General features: G+C 44.0%; 2 protein-coding genes across 5 annotated transcripts; both read left to right on the top strand.

The window, feature by feature from the left end:
* Positions 1-232: 232 nt before the first annotated feature.
* Positions 233-5682, top strand: LOC146978439 (tRNA selenocysteine 1-associated protein 1-like). Of its 4 annotated transcripts, none has more exons than XM_085791140.1 (9): positions 233-398; positions 1440-1537; positions 1601-1715; positions 1810-1859; positions 2021-2152; positions 2601-2717; positions 2836-3055; positions 3141-3186; positions 5302-5682. In XM_085791140.1, the coding sequence occupies exons 1-9, from the start codon at positions 375-377 to the stop codon at positions 5460-5462; spliced, it is 963 nt and encodes a 320-aa protein (XP_085647266.1). In that variant the 5' UTR covers positions 233-374; the 3' UTR covers positions 5463-5682. The 4 variants fall into 4 exon arrangements, with proteins under 4 accessions (XP_085647266.1, XP_085647267.1, XP_085647268.1 ...); XM_085791141.1 differs by having other exon boundaries at positions 2842-3055; XM_085791142.1 differs by having other exon boundaries at positions 1616-1715.
* Positions 5683-7293: 1611 nt separating this feature from the next.
* On the top strand, positions 7294-15795 carry tmem200b (transmembrane protein 200B). The gene is made up of 2 exons (XM_085791144.1): positions 7294-7564; positions 13848-15795. The coding sequence occupies exon 2, from the start codon at positions 13898-13900 to the stop codon at positions 15146-15148; it is 1251 nt and encodes a 416-aa protein (XP_085647270.1). The 5' UTR covers positions 7294-7564; positions 13848-13897; the 3' UTR covers positions 15149-15795.
* Positions 15796-16948: the final 1153 nt, after the last annotated feature.

Consider the following 16948-nt stretch of genomic DNA (forward strand, 5'->3'; position numbering starts at 1 on the left):
GACCCCCAAAATTGCGTTTGAACCCTCTTTTTCTTTGATTGAAAAGGTTCCTTTTTTATTATTGAAGTGAGTTATTATTTGATTGAATTTTTTTTTTGTTTAAATCAACTTTTTTGTAATAAAGACACAAATTAGAAAAGTAAAAAGTACCCATCGCCTGCCTGTGAGGGGCGGTGTTGAGCTTTTACGTGTAACATCCTGCCGGGATTTCAGTCGTAGTAGAAGACGTCTTCCGGTGACGTCACGTCACAATGTCGCCGCTCGTCTCGCGCCCTCGCTGCGCTGCTAACAGTTAGCGTGTTTATCGATGAAGTTTCGTCCCATTTAACAGTTTATTTTCTCGGTTAATCCACGTCCACAGCTCCGGCGGCACCATGAGCACGTTATGGATGGGCAACGTGAGTACTTTCTAACTTTTTTTTTTCACCAGAGTAAATTAAAGTGTGGGTACCGTGTTAGCTTTGTTAACAACAACCCGGTGCGTCCTAAGTAGCATAATGATACACAAAACTGCTTTGAAAATAACTATCACTTTAGTGTAAACATGTTTGACAGTTGATAAATGTTATTATTATTATTATTGAGCACAATAGTGATGCAACATGTAGCACAAGTTGGTTTCACTCTGGCCACTGATCGGATCACAAAGCCCCAAAGATAATGCTGCAGGATTTATTACTGCAGACTAGACAACAACACCAAATACCTGTTTGTCAGACTCACAAGGTCTCATGTACATGTAGCTGGAAAAGTGACATCGATAGTAATTATTGAAAGTAAATTCTGAACTGTAAAGGAAAACGGTACTGGAATAAATATTGGTACTCAAAAAAAAGTTTGCATTACAGTCGCCAACAAGGGACAAAAACCCCCAATGACCCCATAACAAAACACGAGGAACAAGCAGCAAATTCAGAAATGATGGCGATGCAAAACAAATGCTAAAATGAAAATGTCTGCTGCATGGAGTGAAAACAAATGCATGAGCATCAAACAACACACTGCAGAATAACAAAGTGTTGTGTGCAATGACATGTTATGGGGGTTTGGAGCTCAATTCAACAATCCACTGTCAGTATGTGCACTAAAGTTGCATTGTCTTTTGTGCATTTTTAATCATTTGAATCAGATTTCAGAGCAGTGACATGAGTGTGTTTACTGTTAATTTATATACATTAGTATGAATAAAATCTCGATACAATGCTTCACTGAGAGTAGATCCATATTTTTCACATGCTTTCCACAAGTCCAAATCATTACATTCAGTGCCATTTATTTTATTTATCAATGTCAAAATGCTGTTGCTGTATCTGTTGTAGCTCCATACAGGTGCAACTCAAACACTGTAATATATAAAATTGTTAAAAATGGAGATGAATAGAATAAATCTGATGGTTGTCTGATTGATGGACACTGTGTTGCTTTGTGTTGCTCCGCAGCTGGAGACCTACATGGACGAGAAGTTCATCACCAGAGCCTTTTCCACCATGGGCGAGCAGGTGGTCAACGTGCGGATCATACGCAACAAGATGACTGGGTAAGGGCAAAACCCGCGAGCCGCCATTCGCGCTGCAGTTGCGTTACTCTTAAATTAAATTAGTATGTCCTCTTCCAGGGGCGCCCTGGGCTACTGCTTTGTGGAGATGACGGACGAGGCCACGGCCGAGAGGTGTCTCCGCAAGATCAACGGAAAAGCTCTACCGGGAGCCACTCCGGTAGGAGGAGCATTGAGGATTGACACAGTATAGCTCCAGTTTTTGTGTTCTTGTCGTGGTTTATGATGTTATGTTACATGTTTGTTTCACACAGCCCACAAGATTCAAGTTAAACCGGGCCACCTTTGGGAAACAGGAACCTGGGTGAGTCCAACTCGAGAAACAACGTATCACAGATGATTTGTCAGCACATGTCCTGTCTCTGTGTTTTGCATTTTTATAGCTATAATTTTTTGTTTTTAGTGACAGTTACTATTGCTAAAGGTCAGAAACTCATGTTTTTGTGTCGTGTGTCTCTGCTCCAGTCAGATGTATTCTCTGTTTGTGGGAGATCTGACCCCAGAGGTGGATGATGGGATGCTTTATGAGTTCTTCTACAACCGCTACCCTTCCTGTCGTGGAGGCAAAGTGGTGCTGGACAGCATGGGCAACTCCAAGTGAGTAATTCAAGTGCCATCACTCAGAGTGGAGGGAATGGGGATGGAAATTTAAAAGCTATGTTTCATCCATCCCCTTTTCAAGCTAGCTATTGTTATTTTCTAACTGTACTGTTACTGTATTGATATGTTAGTGTCTATTGTTTGTTTTGTCTGGTTGTTAATGGTCTTGTTGAATTGTGTCTATTGTGCACTGTGGTCTGGTTTGAAATAAACTAAACTGAAAAAAAAAAGATTTCTAAAGATGCAGGTACCGATCCTCCATTATTGAACAGCTCCCAGGCAAACCCAGCCAAATAGCCTGAACACAAACAAATACAGCAAACATCTTCATCACTTTGACAACACATGAGCTGCAGACACTCAACACAGGGGGCCGTTATTCACTGCAGCTGTAGAGATGCTGTAGGATTAAACCTTGTTTTTCCTTCTGTGTGTGTCCCTTCAGGGGCTGTGGCTTTGTTCAGTTCCCAGATGAGCGGCTGCAGAAGCGGGCGTTAGAGGAGTGTCAGGGTGCCACGGGACTGGGTAGTAAACCTCTGAGACTGAGCCTGGCAGCGAACAAGTGAGTTCTTTAAAACCACTTTTTTTTTATTTTGCCTCCTTTTTGTCAGAAAGCTGATTGACGTGTGCTCTCTGACGATCGATGCAGTTCAGCAGTGTGTCTGTCTCTCCTCTGTGAGTTTAAGGAACCGGCAGCAGCAGCAGCCTCAGCAGCAGCAACAGCAGACAGACAGGTCGTGGCAGCAGAACTCGGGATACAGACAGGGCTACGACCAGTACAACCAGTACCAGCAGCAGGCGTACCCCGGGTATTACCCCTCCTGGGGCTACGACCAGACCGGAGCAGGGTACGGCTACAACTACCAGCAGTACGACTACACACAGTACCCCCCCCCACAGGTAAGCTCTCTGTTACACAGCCAGCATTCACACCCATCACTCAGTTGTTGTCGTTAACTCACAAAGTGTTTTTCTTTTCTTTTAGGAGAGCGAAACTCCTCAGGAGGAGGAGGAGGAGGATGGAGTTGAAGGTTGGTGTTGCCGTTTTCTTTGTTGATTTATGTATTAATTCGATTTTTTAAATTGTTTTCTCTGTTTAGTGGTCAAAAAGACTTGCAACACTGTAACTGCTCCCAATAAAAAAAATGGAACTTTATTCAGCTGGTCACATTTATGAAATTAGCAGGTCAACACCTCAATAATCAATCAATTCACATAACAACCAATATATCACAACAATGTTATCCATAGGGGTTGATCCCGTCGTATAACAGCTCCTAGCGTGGTGAATGTGCAGGTCACAACTTGTCCACGAGAGCATTTTGGAGTTGTTGGATTGTGTATTTGATGAGGGAAACCAAGAAATCCCATTAGCTTCCGTGGCGTAGCTCTGAGCAACTCGCCGCTCTGCTCCGCCGTTCTAAAAATAACTTGCAGCGACAATTAAAGGTAACAAACCTACTCCTAAAACTATAGGGATTATGGCAATGGGCCAATTTGCCAAAATGTTGAACTATCCCTTTAATGGTCCTGAAAAAAAAAATCAAAATAACAATTATAGACGGCCAGACATTATTTTGTGGGGTTTTTCAGGACCATTAAGGCTGTCATACGACTTCTATGTGGGATCATCACCCCGATGGTTAACACTGGCTCAAAACGTTGTCTGCTTTATATTATGATTTGATTTTTGATCATGTTTTTGGACTCAGCACCTGGCAACATGGATGTGCGTGTGTCTACCTCCCCCTTTTACTCTGTTTCGTGCCACAGTGATCACTTCAGATTGTTTATTCTAGCTTTGTCTCTGGTACAGTTCTGTGTTTGGCGGTGAGAGCAAAGCGATTTGAATCTGATACAGCAAAAGGATTTATGGCCTTAAGAGGAACAGATGAAGATTTTTCTTTCACAGAGTGAGATGGGCATCAAATCTGTGCTGTTCTGGAGTCTGTGTGTCGTTAGTTTAGTTGAGACATGAAGGCAGAAAGCAGAGGGATACAGTAACTCTGCCCTATACACAAACATAAATACAACATGTTGTGTAGTAAGTATCCCATTCGCATTCAGCACACTCAACTGTTGCAGATTTAATTTAAAATCTACACTCAAAAATCAATAAAGACAAATTGAGTCTGAGCTCAGGACGACTCAGACCTCGACCCCTCAGGTCACTGTCCTGCTGAGCGGTGAACCACGGCCGGAGGATGGAGACTGAAGCCTGGGATTTAACATTTCACTGGGCTGTGTTTTTTAATCAAAGGACTTTAATTCCCGGCTCCGTTCATCCATCAGTCACCCTGTCCCCCCACAGCCTGGTGCTGCCGCCTCCACCATGTTTCACCCTGTTCCTTTAGCTGCAGCATGGTGGCCATCAGGTTCAGCTGTCATGACTGATCACTATACATGCTGTGAAAAAGTATTTGTCCTCTTCCTGATTTCTTACTTTTTTGCTTATTTGTTTCACTAAAATGTTTTAAAATCGTCAAACAAATTTTAATATTAGACAAAGATAACCCAAGCAAGTATAAAATGCAGTTATTGAATGATGATTTCATTTATTAAGGGAAAAAAGCTATCCAAACCTACCGGGGCCTGTGAGAAAAAGTAATTGCCCCCCTTGTTAAATCATGACGTAACTGTGATAAATCTTTTTTTTTTGGAAAGCTGAGTTCAATTTCACTTTCCACAGCCAGGCCTGATCACTGCCAGACCAGTTGAAGCAAGAAACCACTTACGTAGGACCTGTCTGACAAATTGAAGTAGGCTAACTGTGCGTTCACACCAAAAGTGTCCAAAACTTCAAAAACGCCAGAAGTCATTCATTTTCAATGAGAGCCTGGCGACCTGAGCGACCAAAGTGTTAACTGCTGTCTAAAATATTTTGCCTTTTTGGAAACTTTTGGTGTGAACGTACAGTAAAAGACCTCAAAAAGCAACACATCATGCTGGGAACAGATGGAAAAAACCAAAGTCACTAACATGTATCAGTCTGGAAAGTGTTACAAAGCTTTGGGACTCCAGCAAACAAAAAATTGCAAAAAAGTAAGAAATCAAGAAGGGGGCGAATACTTTTTCCATTTATGCAACCTCTGTACACATCTGTATGTCTGTGAAGCTTCCACTAATCACCTGTCTCTGTGCTGTAGATCCCAGTCCAGCGCTGGATGTGGTGGAGGCCAACAGGAAGTTCATGGAGGTCAGCGAGGAGCTGTACGACGCTCTGATCGAATGTCAGTGGCAGCCGGCGGAGTTCTCTATAGAGCAGGAACAGATGTTGTCCAGTTTACCAGAACCCATCTCCTGCTGAGACGACAACACGCCCCCCCTCCTCTGTGGACTTTATCCTGATGGGTATTTTACTTCCCCCTGTTTCCTGAAATGTTGAAGCGTGGATTATTTTTCTAAGGAAGGACACATGGGAACAGATCTTGGTCGCGTGTACAGACTCCGAGTGTGTGTGTGTCCGCGCACATTTCTGAGTTGCGACAAATAAATATTTTTGATTTAATTGCGGATCTGCAAAAACATGTTACATGTTTCAAGTGAGAAATCGATTTTTCTAATGTTGAAAATGTTTTTGAAAAAACATGTTGTAATGATATGATCAATTCCTGAAGGTTGAACTCGGTACATCAGTATAAAGTTGATTTACTACAGAAATCTGACAGCAAACAACCAACTGACCTAATGCAGGTTTGTGTCACTGTTTGTTCTACACATACAGTATATACACAGTATTTGTCATTAAAGCCCCACATGTAGGAATGTAGATCATTCTGTGTTGGTCCAATTTGTTTTCAGGCCTGATTTAAAAAGTATACCTGGAGCTGTTGTCATTGTAACACATGTCCAAACAGGAAAAGTTTAAATATGAACACTGAAAGTGTCGAAGCCTCAGTCCACAACCTGTATTCAGAAACTGAGCTTGTAAACTTTGTGATGTCACAACTTCCCCCAAACTCCGCCCACCAGGATCCACAAGTCAACCTTGCAGTACTTGGTTTCCTGAGTGTTTTACCTAAAATCGGCTACCAGTATACTTTTATCGATCTATCTACCACAAAACAGCTCAGAGCCTCCTCTCTCTTCTGATTGGCCGACACTGACCTGCTCCAGAGAGAAGCCCGAGAGATGAGATGTAAAACTACAGATGGTTTTTGGTTCTCAAATATGTCTTCTTATGGATCCAATGTCTTAAAACTGCTTATAGAGAATAGGAAAATGTGGAGCTTGAATTTAACTTATTTTCCTAATAAATCATTCCTGCTGTTTTTGAATCATTATCACACCCTTGATGATGTAATGAATTTATTAAGTCAATATTTATGAGTTAGTATAAACATAACTGTCGGTGAACATATTTGGATCAGTGACGCAGTGAAGTCTATTGACCCCCTGAGACCAGTATAAAAGTTCAAGTTCACTTATATTTATATAGCACAATTAAAAAGACCTGTAACAGTCATTGAAAGTGCTTCACAGAGCAGAGACAAAAATGAAAAAACGCATGTACAAGAAACAAGAAAACATGCATATCATCACATACACACACACAAATGCATGTAGTACATGCACATACACACATACGCATACATGCATGGTTACAGTAGTCAAAAAAAGCAGAATGCAGGTTGTTTGAAACAGAGACTGATATAACAGTGCTCTGTTATATAATGGTCTGAGATGAAGATATTATATATATACATATTTTGTCAGAAATCTTGAAATCAGCAGTAATACACTTTAAAAAGCATTGATTCCCCTTAAGTGACTTTTTACTCCAAATCAGAGGAGGTATCTTACAACCAGAATATCAAACTCTTACAATTTTCTTTATTAATAAACACTTGTTTCTTTTTTTGGTCAGGTTATATGACACTGACATTAACAGTGTTCATGCAAGAGTTTGTTGGCTGGTTGCATGTTATTTTACTTTATTTTGTTAAGTGTCTTTATTATTTTCTTATCTAAAAGAAGTTTCCAGTGTCTCTTTACTTGTCTTCCACTAGGTGGAGACAAGCAGCCGCACTTCTCTCCCCTGCTCTGTTATTAGATGTATAGTGGCTGAAGCTCTGGACTAAACGTAGCTGCTCTCAGTCTCCACCAGTAGGCTACCACTGAGCTGAGGGTCTAAACATCTCAGACTCGCCTGGGAGACGGAGGCAGCCTCTTTATGAGCTCTACCATGCTGCTGGCTTTTCTTTTCTTTTCTTTTCTTTTTTTTTTGGACCCGTGCGTGCTTTTATTTTGAAAGAGCGGGCGTGTTGTGAGGCGGAGGTGTGACTTGCTGCTCCTCTTCACTGTGCTGCTGCTGGTCCATGGAGGAGGAGGCGGCGGCAGACGGAGCACGGAGCGGAGCAGGGGCTGAGCTCTGCGGGCTGAGGGTCCTCTCCCAGCTGGGCACGCCGGGTGGTGAGCGGGGTTAACGGGGTCAAGCTGCTCTCTTCTGCACACACACACACACGTCTGTTGGCCGGGTCCGGTTTCGGTCGGGGGCGGGGGGAGCACCGGTTCGAAACCCAGCAGCAGGATGTCGTGCGTCCGCAAACTATGAACAAGCTGCAACAGGATCCCAGAAATACAGGCAAGTTTCCAGAAGTGGGACTGGAGGCAGTGGAGGCTGTTACTGGGCAGGTAGAGAGCTGCACAAGTGACTGTGTGTGTGCGTCTGTGTGTGTGTGGTTGTGTTGTCGGTGAGGAATGCAGCAGCACGGTCAGTCTCTGTCTCTTCACCTCCATGCAGAAGACACAATTTTTTTTTTTTTGGGGGGGTGGGGGAGATAGATAATGCGCTTTTTTATTTCTTTCTTTCTTTCTTTTCTTTTATACCCCCTGCTGATTGCAGAAGATATGCGGATTTTCTGCTCATGTTCATTCACAATAAGCGCGGTTTGCTGGTGTGCATCACAAGGAGCGGTGCGCACGGCTCCTCCAGCCCCCCCACACCCACCCTGTCGTGAGGAGGGGGGCATCAAACAGCATCATCATCATCTCTCTCCAAACAAACTGTCTATACTCCCGTCATGAAGCGCAACTTGTGGCTTCTCAGGAGTGACTTGGCCCCGGTCCAGCTCCCTCGGCTCCCTCCTTTCCTTTGGGTGGTGGTGGTGGGGAGGGGGAGATAGACCGGTGGCTCCATATAGGACTTAATATGACACAGTGGATGCGCGCCCACCCCGTGTCAGGGTATAAACCTCCGTGGGGGCTGAAATCAAAGTGCGTTCCTTCCCGCGGACACTGCTCTGTGGAGCCTAAAGAGATGACAGCAGCGCAGCCGGGATGTCTGAGCATCCTCTGGATGAGATGTGTGTTTACACTCGGCTGCAGCCTCCGCCAACAGAAACTTGTAGTCAGGGCTGGTGAATGCAGTCCGCTGTGAACCGGTGGACATGTTTGTGTTACTGCAGTCATGATCCAAAAAAGCAGATGATGATGATGGTGGTGGTGGTGGTGGTTACTGGGACTGGATACAGTGAAGAATGATTCAAAAACAAAGCAGCATTAGTAATGTAAAGAAATGTCATGTAATAGGCTAATCAATGCGTAATATCAGCCTTTGTCTAAATGATTCAGAGCTGCAACTTATGAATATTTCATTATGATTATTTTTTATTATCTAAATTCCCCAGAGCTCAAGGTGACATGATCACCTTGGAGTTATAGTCTGGACTTTCTGATATTCAGTCAGTGCACTGTCATTCATAATTATGAGGCTGGAACCACTGCATATTTGGCTAATTAAATTGTTTTTGTTTTTTCTGTCGACAAACTAATCAATTAATTACTCGAACTAACTGAAATAACATAAATCAACACTTTGAATAAAACATAAGTGAATAAAAAAATATGGAACTTGAAGGAATAATATAAATTTAATACGTAGCCTACTTAATCAAACCTGGTTCATTCTTTAGTTATAGATCGTATTCATACAGCAGCTTTTTAATCTATAGTTATATTTTGTTGCCAGGTGACATCTAGAGGTTATAGTAAATATGATAGGAACAAAAATCATGTGGGATAAAGTTAGAGACATGAAAGATGTGTGTCCCAATTTAGGTGCTCCGCAACTAGTGTAAATCCACATCAGTAGACAAGTTGAGCTGGATCATGGATGGATGTGCCATTAAAACACTTGACTCCCTCTTGAAACTAGCCTGTGTGTTGCTTATTTCAAGCTGGAGTCATAAACACAAAGTTAAACATGTCATTATTATGGTAAACATGACAAACACTCCCGTGCTTCATATTAGACTCTTGAAAAACGACCTGTGTGTTGTTTAACCTTGGCTGTGTGGTTGTTACAGTTCAGACTTTTATCATGTAGTCTTCATCAGCAGGCGAAGTTTCCATTGACTTCAACTCTTTCATTTTGTTTGTCTTAGGACTTTAAATATCCTATATGTGCAGATTAATTTTTTAAATGTGAAAAACAACTGTGCTGCCTCTCCTTATTTAGTTATGGCTCAGATTACGGGTATTTATTTCAGGCTCAGATCACGTATTGAAGTATATACAACCTCACTGTCCTCCAAATACCAGGTAGGATGTGTCAGACATGTTAAGTACTAATATTAGTGGGCGCTCAGGTTCTTCAGCTTGTTTAACTTAATGCTGCATTAGCTGATTCCTTTGGCTGGCTGGAGTCGGTGCCGCCGACTGACATTTGCCAGACAATCTCAGAGGCTGGCACACAGAGACACACAAACACCCACTCTCCCATTCATTTAGAGTGGACTGTGTGGCAGGAAAACAGAGCATTCAGAGAACAACATGGACCCACAACCTTTCTTGCTGCGAGGGAGAAAGTGCTAAATGCTGCACCACTGAGCTGCTGGGTTAGCTGTAAAACCAAAACAATGAGCTGAAAGAGGCAGAGTGTCGCTAAAAGAGTAGTGGGATAATCGATGAAATGATTTAAGTCCCATATTTTCCTCTTCTCCTATGTTTTATTTGTAGTGTTGATCCATAAGAAGATATGTTTGTTGTTGTGGAGCTCATGTAGAAACACGTTGGTGAGCCAGTCTCATAGGGGCGGTGACTGTTTTGTTGTGACATCACAACGTTACAGTAATCCTGACAGCTGGTTTTAAGGCTGAGTTTCTGAAAACAGGCTGTGTGGTTTTCTCTGTCGGCTGAGACTTTGTTATTATTTTCACAGTGTTAATATAGAACCTAGAGCTGCTTTATAATCAACCCACACATGCACATCTATATTTATACTATATGGACCTTTAAAGGGATAGTTCACCCAAAATTCAAATTTCACTCATTATCTACTCACCCTCATGTCGACTAAGGGCTGGGAGAAGTTTCAGAGTCCTCCGTGCCTTCTCTGAGTTACAGCGGGGCTCCGTGCAGCACTGCATGTCCATATGACGGTTGCGAACGGAGCTCACTTTTCTTCGTCCAAAAAGACACACCAAATACCTCCATAGTGCTCGTCTGTAATGTCCCTCTTGTATTGAAGCCCCAACATGAGAAATTGTTCCGAAAAAAATTAAATAAGTCTATCTACTAAGCTTGTTTGTAGCGGAAGCTCCCAGTGTTGCTCTGCCGGAATCTTGCGCGATTTGCGGAGCCGTGAACTGGGTGTCAATGCAAATCGCGCAAGATTTGCACAGACACAGGCAAAGCAGTGAACTGAGACACTGGGAGCTTCCGCTACAAACAAGCTTAAAACATAGACTTATTTAATTTTTTTCTGAACAATTTCTCATGTTGGGGCTTCAATACAAGAGGGATATAACAGATGAGCACTATGGAGGTATTTGGATGTTTTTTGGTGTGTCTTTTTGGACGAAGAAAAGTGAGCTCCGTTCGCAGCCGTCATATGGACATGCAGTGCTGCACCGAGCCCCGCTGTAACTCAGAGAAGGCACGGAGGACTCTGAAACTTCTCCCAGCCCTTAGTCGACATGAGGGTGAGTAGATAATGAGTGAAATTTGAATTTTGGGTGAACTATCCCTTTAACTGTGAATATACTGTTTACTATAAGGACATGATTCAGATGATTTTCAGTTTGACTTTCACGGCCACAGCTTTGCTCTCTTCAAACCCAACGAACCAAAGCCCGATCTGAAGAGCACCCCCCCCCCCCCCTCCAGCTCCCCTCGTCCCTTCTGTACACAATAGGAAGGAGAAGTGACTTAGCTGTGAGGTGTCTCACCGTCAGCGTGGTGAGAGCATTTTACACTCATTGTAAAAGGCTCAGGGCCGTACAGTAATTGCAGTCAGAGTATAAGAAGCTGTTTTTCCATTTCACTGGGCTTTGTTGGACCATGTATGGCTCAGGAGGAACAGCACATGTGCAAGAGTTTCTTTGGGTCTGTTTGTACCTCATTGAGTTTACAAGCTGCCCACAGACATGGAGGCTTTGGAACGGTTTGAGGAGTTTCACTCTTAATGACTTTCAGTGGTGAATTACATAGAAAATGGGACTGCGTGCGTAAACAACCACTGACTAATGGTTGAACCGAGTGCATTAAGGCCGGGCTAAACGCGTCTGGATCCTCGGCATCTGTGTGTAATGTCTCATCTGTCACGATGACAGATAAAATGCATTTCAGAAGGAAGGCATTTGACGTTTCTGCAAACTCTCTCTGTTGAAAGCCAGATGTACGAGTGCTGCCAGGGAAACCACCCCGATGCGGTGCGATTTCACAAAAAAAAAACTGGTAGCACCCAGGGGCGAGGAGGACGCCGCCAGAGATAGGAGATGGGAGATCACAAGAAGAGTGGCTGGAAGACAATGTTGTTATTGAGGAAACAGTACAAGCCTTCTCCTCGTGACTATCACAACTCTGGAAGAAAAAAAAGAGAGAGAGAGACAAATCACATCATCACATTCCTGATATCCTCCCCTTTTATTTGTTTTTCAGTATCTTCGCAGTTACCCACCCATCCTCACAATATCAGGGACAATGTTAACAGTCACACTCTCACACAGCACACACACTCTCTCCCTGTCGAGATAAAACAAGAGGAAAGAGAAACAGAGGCAGAAAGAAAAGGACACATCAGATAAAACAGAGGGTTTAACCCGGTGCTAAGACTTTTAGTGAGTTTAAGAAAGATCTCCCTTCCCTGAAGAATATGTCCGAGCTGCCTCTTGCCTCATACTTGGATCATTTTCACTCTCACAACTAAGGAATCCCACCTTGTGGTTGTTTCCTCCGCCAACGGGCCAAGTTGCAGGAAACATGGTCGCTCCGTGGCCTTTCTGAGTCACAGCACTGAGTAATGGCCAGAGAGAGCTAAGGATGATCCAACCATGTTTTGGTTTTTGTTTTTTTTTGCTGCTGATGCCGATACCATTCACCTATGATTAAGACCAGCTAATTCACAGCCAATACTGGTCTTTTTAAAAATCTTGTTATAGCTGATGGTTTATTGGTTGAATGATCACTCTGTTCAGCTTTGTGATAACCTGAAAACCATTTGTAATGAAAATCGTCCAACAATCATTTATTATTATGATGTCTTACCAACTTCTAATCAGTTCACTCTTGTCTTCTTGATTGAAGTGAATGATTTGTACCAATTTTTAAGAAATTCCTTCAGTGTTATTGACAGATTCTGTTTATGAGAGTAGGATGGACATACTGTATGTGGACCTATATGCAGAAATGTAGGATTTACGCAGACGATACACGACTGTTTATCTGAACCGAACCAAAAGGTGCAGCAGCTGTAAACTCCATCACCACCTGTGTGTTTTGGCAGTAAATAAATAAATGGATGAGCAATGAATTATTAAAGTCAAATGAGGATAAATTCTACTAGTCGACCCAGAACAAAACAAAAAGTGCTGTTTAATCTGTGCTCTTGGTGTCATTTTAGATTCTTCTCTCATTTTCTTTTTGTCAACTTATCTAGGTTATATATTTTCTTTATATCTGTTTTTTTTATTATTATGGTTCCATGTTAAATCCATGTCCACTGGGGTATACTTATGGGTGCATTATATATCCTATGATGCTCCCCTATACTTATTACTGTCAAAAATAGCAGTATCTTTTAAACAATTAAAGTTTATTCAGTGGAGTATTGTGAAGGGAATCTCACTAAAGATTCACTGTCACACAAACATTTTGTCTTACAGCAGATGGATGCGTGACAGCCTCTTACATTACTGCAGTACATTTGCAGAAATACGCCCTCAGGTATTAAAGGACCAGTGTACGAGATTTGGTGCCATCTGGTATTCGCAGATTGCAGTTGATTGAATAACCCCTTTGCCCCTGTGGTGGCCTTCAAATTATGTAAAAACACACAAAAAATTATCTCTAGCACCAGTGCATGGTTTGTCTGTTCTGGGCTCCTGTAGAAACTTAGAATATGTTTTGATAATGACTACTCTGTTTCTGCCAGTAAAACACCCCAAAACCTCACACTGGTCCTTTAAAGCTGCTTTACATAGACGTGTGTCGCTTTCATTCTGGGTCCCCACCTGTCAGAAATGTTAAGATTATACAAACTGAGGCTTGAAATATCCTTAAATTTCCAGCTTCATCAGAATTACTTCAATATAGTTGAAATTAATTGAAAAATGCATATTTCCTGTATTCAAGCCTGGGATCATCTATGTATGACGTTGTGTGTATATATATAAGCTGAAATTGCATTTGACTTTATGAATGCATGTACATGCTGTTATTGTACATTAACCCTCGACATCTCCTCCTTTAGTCCGCTGACAGGGTGCGACCAGGAGCAGAAGCCCTGGACTGACCTGCGCCATGAAGACCCAGAAATCCAGAGGCGTTAAACCGACGTCGCCCTCCTCCCGACGGAAGTCCCGCTTCACCTTACGAGGCCGGAAGAAGAAGGACGGGGTGATCCGAGGCAAGCTCCGCATCCGCTCCATGCCCGGAGCCTTCCTGGTGCTGGGAGTCATCGTCGTGGTGGTGGGCACGGCCCTGGCTGTGGCGGGCTACTGGCCCTATCGGATAACCAGACCGACCATCCTGGAAGCTACAGAGGAGGACGGTTTGTCTGAGTCCCAGGGCTCTGGTTGGACTCTGGGCGCTAAGGACCTCTTGTCCACGGCCAGCCTCATCCACAGCGAACGCATGAAGCTGCTGGGGCCGGTCATCATGGGGGTGGGACTCTTCATCCTCATCTGTGCCAACACGGTCCTGTATGAGAACAGGGACAGAGAGACTCAGATGCTGCTGGCTCAGATGCGCAGCGTGATCTGCTCCGTGTCCGCGGCCGTGCCCTCGGCCGACCTTAAGGAAATAGCGACCGCCAACTCGATGGCTAAACACTACCAGTGGGTGAGCAGCCTGCCAGCTGCCCATCTCAACATCCTCTGCCTGCAGCAGCTGGCCAGCTCTGAGCCGCTGCTGCAGACCAGACACGACAGAGAGCACGAGGACAGCGCGGAGGGCATCTACCAACAGGCCGTGCTCCAGACGGAGGCCATCCACCACCAGGAGTCAGAGCCGCCGCCCTCCCTGCACTCCTCCCACTCCAACTCATGTAATTCCAGTCAGATTGACTTTAACACACAGTCTGGAGCTGAGCACAGGTGCAACTTTGGCTTCAACCTGCAGTCCGTCCCGCACGCCAAGCTCAACAACTGCCTGGTGTCTGCCAGCTCCATGTCCACCCTCGGGGGGGACGAGGTGGACATCCCAGCCGCTCAGCCGAGGCGCTGCCACAGCATGAGCTACAGGACTAACCCTTACGTAGGCCGAAGCGCTGTGCGCAGGGACGAAGGTCTTCACACGTCCGCAGCAGACGAGGGACAGACAAATCAGACAGTAGTCACGAGGAGGGAGGCGGGCTCGCAGGTTTGCGTGAACATCCTGGGGCAGGTGGCGGAGGAGCAGACTCACCGAAGCTGGCCTCGGCTCGACCTGGGCTGCGGCAGACGGTACCTGAAGCTGGAGAACAAAGAGGACTCGGTGGACAAGCTGCTGGACCAGTTAGAGCAGCAGTGCTCACAGTGGGATAAGAGTTTTGGCTCGGGGCCTTTCCAGTGAGAAGTGATATTTTCCCCTGGATTTAAAAACTGCACTGTATTTTTTTGTTTTAAAATTCTGCGTGAGGCCGACAGAAACTGAGCCCGACACCGTGTGGAGTACAGTATTTCTCACAAGGATCTTCCAGAACTTGAGCCTGTTCTCAATCTTCAGTGGAATAATAACGCACGGAGCTCGTCGTCTTTTTGCTCGGCTGGATGCGGCAGATGTTTTGCGTTGCTGAGGGAGAGGAACAATATGCAGATCCTCTACACTGTCAGACATGGGCAAAGCTATTTGACAGGCCGGTTCACTACAGTTTGGCAGCAGTGCGAGAAATTAACTTGCCAAAATGGGGTCTGCCCGTTTCCAGGACGCAGCGAGCACAAACAAGTGCAGGAGCGAGGATTGTTTTCACTGTGCAATCACTTTTGAACCAAACTACCTGGACCCCCCGGAGCCCATTGAGCTGTCACACAGAGGGTGCTGCTGACAGCGCTATGAAAATGGGACTTTTTCCCCCTCAGATGATGTCCCATAATCCAAATGCAATGCATGGCAGTGATGTACAGTATGTTACATCTTAATAATTATGCAGACTTATGTCATTGTTGGTTTTATGTGTATAAGACGTTATGGTAGTTAAAGGGTAATTCTGTTTTATTACAGTCTGGGTCTAATTTTCTCATGTTTTGGCCGTTACCCCTGCAGAATCCGTCTGGATAACGTCGTACTCACTTAACTTCATTGCTGCTGAGGCCTGGAAACACGAACACGAACCAGGGGCCAGATGCATAAATGATGCACACATACACATTACAATACACACACAAAAAACACATGTGTACACCATTTCCTGCACCTACGTTGGTCTCAATAAACACATCGTTCATTCCTTCGACCATGTGAATCCACAGTTTTCCAAAGCGATCAAAGAGAAATGGAAATACAAAATAATCAAAGACACATAAGTTAACATAAAACAAAATCACAAACTTCAGAGAGCTTCATTCATTCACTATCATATCATCATTAGAAGTTTTGCTGTTTGGAGCCTCATTAATACGTTTCTGGTCTCAGTAAATGAGGCTCAGAGTAAAACAGGACTTTACCTATTTACAGTGATTATACTAAAATAAGCTGATGCAGGTTTTTGCCTCTCATTTGTTCAGCCTGAAACACATTGGATGCACATGTGCATCACATCTGCAGTACGTCCTGGTTCTCTAACGTTAATGGGTTAGAGTGAACACACTGACGCCTTTCGGTTGCACTGGAGTCTCACCTATTAAATCACATAATCAATCACTGCTCTGTTAGTGACAAACTGGCTACTATTTAGCCTCTTTCAGCTCATTGTTTTGGTTTTACAGTCACAGTGTTAACACCCAGCAACTCAGCGGTGCAGCATTTAGCACCTTCCCCCTCACAGCACGGAGGTTGTGGGTGCATGTTGTTAGTGCGAGCGCTCTGCTTTTCCTGCCACACAGTCCACTCTAAATGAATGGGAGAGTGGGTGTTTGTGCGTTTCTGTGTGCCAGCCCCTGAGATTGTCTGGCAAATGTCAGTCGGCGGCACCAACTCCGGCCAAAGGAATCAGCTAATGCAGCTTTAAGTTAAACAAGCTGAAGAGCCGGAGCATCCGATGACAGTACTTAAGGCCTGGAACACACGGTATGTGTGGCGTCTGTGTCGCGGCTGTAGAACATCCTCATTTTCATTTCAGCTGCGTAACGTGATCTAGATATTAAGTCTCATGTCTATTTCTTTTCTTTTTTTTTGATGTGTGGTATGACTCCCTGCAGAAACAGACAGAGGAAA

This window comes from Trachurus japonicus, chromosome 11, assembly GCF_045865225.1.
Source record: "Trachurus japonicus isolate A0001 chromosome 11, Traja_1.0".
In the NCBI taxonomy this organism is placed as follows: Eukaryota; Metazoa; Chordata; class Actinopteri; order Carangiformes; family Carangidae; genus Trachurus; species Trachurus japonicus.